At 37.7% G+C, this 6,032-nt stretch overlaps 2 protein-coding genes across 2 annotated transcripts in view; both read left to right on the top strand.

The window, feature by feature from the left end:
- Nucleotides 1-1,602, top strand: part of LOC118338242 — a gene marked incomplete at its 5' end in the record, with an annotated part of 2,327 nt that extends 725 nt beyond the window's left edge. Inside the window, 2 exon segments of the mRNA XM_035675515.1 lie at nt 97-225; nt 339-1,602. Of these exon segments, the coding sequence (XP_035531408.1) occupies nt 97-225; nt 339-415 (206 nt within the window).
- Nucleotides 1,603-3,705: 2,103 nt separating this feature from the next.
- Nucleotides 3,706-6,032, top strand: part of LOC118338212 — a gene marked incomplete at its 5' end in the record, with an annotated part of 5,193 nt that continues 2,866 nt past the window's right edge. The window contains 2 exon segments of the mRNA XM_035675473.1: nt 3,706-3,788; nt 4,064-4,183. Of these exon segments, the coding sequence (XP_035531366.1) occupies nt 3,706-3,788; nt 4,064-4,183 (203 nt within the window).

Genomic DNA, 6,032 nt, shown 5'->3' with positions numbered 1-6,032 from the left:
GGTTGACAGAGAGACCATAATAACAAATATTGTGAAGGCATTTCTCTGAAGTTCCCTTTAGTAATTTAAGCAGTGTCCTCTGTTGGTGAATTTCAGATTCTGATTCAAATACTAATTGGGAGGACATCTTAATTTATGCTCTGAGGTGCCTGCCCATCCTGGCCCTTGTCACATGCTTCGTCTGCCTCAACAAGTTAGGGAACAGAGCTCAGCAGCACACACCAGGTACAATATAACTTTCACTTAACTCCACTGTGATGATATGGTGTCTATCACCCATTAGCAGCATATATATTCCAGTACATTATGACTAATCCATCAGTGCATTCATGTTTCAGCTGCTCCTGGAAATAAACTCCCTTCAGCACAAAGAATAGAAGAAGACCAAGAAGAAGAGGACAGAGATGAGAGATAAATAGTAGAAGTGTAAAAATAAAAAAAACATGGAATGTTTGATGATTACTTTGTCTCAATGAGGATACATTTACACAAACCTGCTGTCTATTATCAACGCCCTCATCACCGTCTGACTGGTCTGACTGGTCTGACTGTAACTCTTTGCTTTCTGACATCAGTGACGTCTCTCCTGTTCAAAGCTCGTGCAAAATGTGTGACATCTGAAGGGAACGAACAGAACTTGTGGTTTGGCACACCTCTGCAAAAACTTCCGTGATACATGAAAATAAAGATGGTGCCTCCTATGTAGCCTGCTGTGTTGTGAGTGGTGGGTGTGGTGGGTGTGAGAGACTTGGCTGTAGATGATGAGTGTTAGTAGTCAGTCGTCAAAGGAAATCATACAGCTGGTGATATTAGTGATTACATATCCTACATAATAAAGTGTCGCACTCACCAACATACCAAAATCAACATGTATCACCTTGCATGTTGCCAACATTGAATAACTCTGCACTGTGAATTGGTTTCGCTTTTATTTTGACGTTTGAGCCAAGTAGTCTGCCTGATGTTTCCTTATATTAAAGCTGTGTGCTTAAAAAGAAGGCATTAAAGCTGCAGTAGGTAACCTTTATAAAAATAACTTTTAACTATTTACTATCAGAGGAACCAGATTTTTTCCCAGATTATTTGTCTCATGTACTACTATCAGGACATAGTGAAAGTTGCAGAAAATATCACATTTTTTTTATAATAAAAGTTACCTACTGCAGCTTTAAAATCCATTTTGTTTACAATGCAACAATTATCTTCATCCTACTGTACAAACCAAATGAGCAAGGGTGGACCTTTTACTCTAATCTTTTGAGAATTATTGGATAATTTTATCTCTATTTGGCATTAAGCTGTTATTTTAATGAAAGCATGTGATAAGTTCAGAGGAGAAATGTCGATTTGGTAGCCTGGGAACCAGATGAATCTGTGAGCTTTGATAGAGGCATACCCTCCAGACAGATTTCCACCCATCCTCGATCTGGTTGGACCAGTCCAATATGGGTTTGCTATGAAGACTTTACTGGCAGTTGAGGCATGTTTGTAAACAACCTAATGTGGCTGATGAGGATCTGATGACGATGTAGAAGTTTTTCTGTTAAATCCACTGTTACGTCAGTATTTAAAAAACTGAAAAGTATATTTTCTCTAAAAGAAGAATAAACAATGGCACTTTTGGCTTTTGTTGTAAAACAAAAATGTGTTTGCTGTATTTGTGACAGGGTTTGGTCATTTACCAACTACGCTACGTCACACATTTCATTGCTCTAATTGGCTGTAGGTCTATCCAATCACGTCCAAAGGCATTTTGGCGTACAACCACTGATAAAGCTAGAAATACAAAATTAGATTCCAGACTAATTTTACATTTGCAAACTAGTCTGGAACCTCTTGGTGGGACTTGGGAGTATCTAGTTGGGCCCTGACTAGACATCATATTACTTATTCAAACTGTGGACCCAGGCATAGAACACACATAATGCAGCAGATAAAGTTGAACAGATTTACTGAATAATTATGGTTGTGGGAGATGGGTTGAGTAGATAGGATGGCTGGTTGTGGCAGAGGGATGGAGGAATGGAGGATGGTAAGACAGTGTAGCTGACAGTAGAGCGAAGGAGAGCTGGTCACAGACATGCGACCGGGATTCTGAGACACAAATACACCTACAAACATCCACAAAGACAGAGACAGGGGAGCGCTGGAGGGAAAGAGAAAATGCAGAGGTGCAGCCATTGCCATGACATACCGTACATATGGTGAAAACAGGAAGTTGAAGTAAAATGTACTGAAGTACAGTATTTGAGTAAATGTACTTGTAGTTACTTCCAAAACTGCACCTACTGTAAATAACTATAGCCGGCAGGTTTTTATCGGTTTATCATAATTAGGTAATTCATCTCAGACTCATTCGATTTCCAATGTTTGTCAAAGCAACTTTTACTATTTGTATATATATTAAGACTTTGTGTCTTTTCTAAAGAGGGACCCACTGAAGGGTCTGTGAGGTAAGGTACAGCCCAAACTTCACACTTTGGGGACTCCTAGTGGTAGTGCTAAAAATGACACTCTCACAGGCAGCAACACATGCAAACAACAAACTTATACATCAGAATAATGTGAGACATACAGCACCTTTAACCAAAGTAAAACTATAAAAATAGTTTATTACAACAAGTTACAGCTACAAGTTGGAGGCTTTGGTAATTAACTAACAGAAGCTAAAATATATCAGGTAAATAGAGACTGGGGTCAGGTTTTTAAAATGTTGGACCAAATATGGTCTAGTATATATTTTCACTATGTCTGTGTTCTCCGTGAGAACAGAAAATGAATCTCACGTACATCTTCTATTGTGTAGGAACTATAGGGGCCCTTTATCTGAGGGAGGAAGGAGCAGAAGCTGTGGTTGTTCACACTTCTCTGCTGAAAATACAGAGGAACACTGAAGAAAAGATGGTGCCCTGTATGCTGTGTGTGTGTGTGTGTGTGTGTGGTGGGAAGGACTTAGAGCAGCTGTAAAGAGATGAGTGTCAGTAGTCAGTGTCGTGTCAGTGTGGAAAGATGAAGCTTCTGCTCAGCAGTCTGTTACTCGCCTCTCTGTGTGCACTCTCATCCTGGAGTAAGTACAAACACTCAACCTTTATCTGTTTCATAGCTGAGTATATGCTAACATTAGCATTTGAAATATCTGATGATTTGAACAAACATTTTTCAACAGTTTAAATCTTTTGAGCTAATAAAAATGTGTGAGGAGAAATGGAAATTGAAAAAAATATTTCTTTATTGTTGGTGCGGCACTACCACTTTGTTAGGTTGATCTGATTCTATATAACGCATGTCCTCTGATGTTGTTGAAGTTCAAGTGCCAAAAACTCTACTACTCGCTTCTTAAGTGATGCAATATGTACAGTTTTGTGATAAACTACCAAATCATGTGTCTCTGTTTCTTCACAGGTGTTTCATCAGGCACACTTGTTGTGACCCAGACTCCTGCTGTCTCTGCAATGGAGGGAGATGCAGTAAACGTTCAGCTGCTGCGGATACTGTTGACAGGGGAGGCTGAAAGGAGAGGGGGTTTATGGAGTTTCCTGGTCTGAAAATCAAACAAGTGTAAAAGAGTTTTCATCATAAAGAATGTTCACTCGCAACGAGATTCTTTGCGTTAAACGCGACACATGCTGACTGGCTTAAACTGACCTTTACGAAGATGCTCAAAGAAGCTTTCAGGATGAGTATACCTGCAAAGGTCTTGTGGATGATTCCATTTTTTGCTGAGTCTGAAGGAAATGGTACTGTCATCACAGTTACGGCCAGAGAGAACACAACGCACCCAGCAGAAGGTAGGTGACACACCACCAGTAGCTTAACAGTAATGCATAAAATGTTTGAAGGCAAACCAAGATGTTGATGTATAATATGATATGATGTCTAATAATGATGTGTATTCAGAATTGGCTCTAGTCTGTTCAGTCAAAGTTTGTAATGTATGAATGCAAGATTTTAAAAAAGTGCTTCTTGAAATCTTTTCTAAGTCTCACACAAATCACATTTTATGTTGAAAAAAAATTTAATCCTGTTATTATCATTGTAAAATCTGCATTTTATTTTTTCTCAGAAAACAATCAAAACTCTCCCAGCAATCATCCACCGCTTCCCCTGATAATCTCCGTGGCTGTAGTGGTTCCATTGCTCCTCATTGCTCTCGTCTGTTTCTGCTCTCTGCGAAGGAGACAAGGTACAAGGAAGAATGTAGAAATACCATATCATTCAAGCATCAACTCAATTGATGCATTGTCCTAGATCAAATTGTTGATTCACCCAAATTACAAAAATATCTTTTCTTACTTATCGCTAGTTGTATCTAGAAATGCAGACGTATTCTGTATATGGTTCTGTTTTTGGGTTTATACAGCACTGAAAAATCACATTAAAAAAAATCTCTTTCCACACAGTATTTCTGTTTGACAGGATAATCCACAGAACATGCTGTCAAAAGTTATCATATGGACTACTTCTATACAAGTCAGAAAATGTTCATAGTGTGGTCTGTATATTATTCAGAGTAGCTAGGAAACTGCTACTTGAAAGAGATGTCGCTGTTGATTTCTTAAATTTAATTAATTTGATATATTGATGAGATTTTCAGCGCTCTGAATGACAAACAAAATTCCAAACACTTCAAATTTATTGGGGTTGCAGAAATGTCAGAGAGAGGGGCCTCAGTAGCTCACCTAGTAGAACGTGCGCACCATGTACTAAGGCTGAGTGCAGTTCTGGCCCAGGCTTTTCATTTAGTCCCTTCTCTCGCCTCCCTTTCCTGTCTCTCTTCAGCTGTTTCCTTCCAAAAAGGCAGAAGCAGTGTGTAAGTGAGACAATAGATATTTTTTGGGTAGACTGAACCTTAATTCTGTTGACCATACCATCATCACATTATTTATTCAAGAACAGCGAAAGGGTTGGCACAGTCTTAGATTTACCCAGGAGTTAAGATAAATATTATTGGAAGGTTGCAAGCTTCAGTTCATAGTGTGACACAGAAAAAGCCAAAAGTAAAAGCTAGTCATTATTGTGCAAAAAAGGAGTTATAAAGACTTAAAAGAAGAGAAACTTTTGATAACAAATTAATACAAGATGAAATTATAAGCAACAGTGTGTTTTAAGCAATTACAAATTTAGCGATACAGTATAGCGAACCAATATCTCTATAGAGCAGCAATTAAAGATGTTAAGTTTGAACTGAACAATAAGAAACCTTACTGTGTTTTAAGGGAGACCAATAGGATCTAAAAACAAATGCATTAATAGATTTTTTGGTAGCGTAAAAACACAAATGTGACATATTATCACTTTATATAGTGTTAGCAAACAGTTGCCTATTACACATCCATCAGACACAGAGCAACATTAACATTTAGAGTCATGTTTCTGGCAATCTAATGTGCATGCATGGCCAGTGTTCAATCTCCTTTTACCACTGTTTTGGTCTCTACGTCTGAGGACAATATCTGGCTCTTTGGTAGCTAAATGCTCTGCTATGTTCACAATTAGTCATCAGTGTTGGGCTAGTTACTCAAAAAAATTAAATATATATCTCATTACTCTTTGAAAAAAATAAATATAATTACTTTACTTATTACTCCCTGCCAACAGTAGTCCCTTACACTACTAGTTACATTACGTTTCTGCTACTCAAGACTCACACAAAATCGGTAATCGTATCCTTTCACCCCAAAATTCAGACTAACGACGATTAAAATTCAGTTTAGTTTGTTAAAATCAAAGTAATGGACTATTTCCAGCAGCGTTTGTGTTTCCATCTTTCAAACTAGTTTCCTCCACGATTACAAAAATGAATCCAAGGATGTGATTGGATTGTTGGATTTTAAATCAGTAGAGGGTGACAACAAAAGTAATATTGTAACTAATCTTTTTTTTTTTTGGTTACACTACTAATTACTTGGAAAGGTAATATTGTTACTGTATTATTATTTCTAATAATTAGTGCTAGGCAATGATCAAAATTTTTAATCGCGATTAATCGCAGAAGTCGTTAGTCGTACTGCTATATGAACAAAAGTGCAATA

The sequence above is a fragment of the Morone saxatilis genome, unplaced genomic scaffold, assembly GCF_004916995.1.
Source record: "Morone saxatilis isolate NCDOM2014 unplaced genomic scaffold, NCSU_SB_2.0 Contig4, whole genome shotgun sequence".
NCBI lineage: Eukaryota > Metazoa > Chordata > Actinopteri > Moronidae > Morone > Morone saxatilis.
This window is presented reverse-complemented; position numbering and strand designations above follow the sequence as displayed.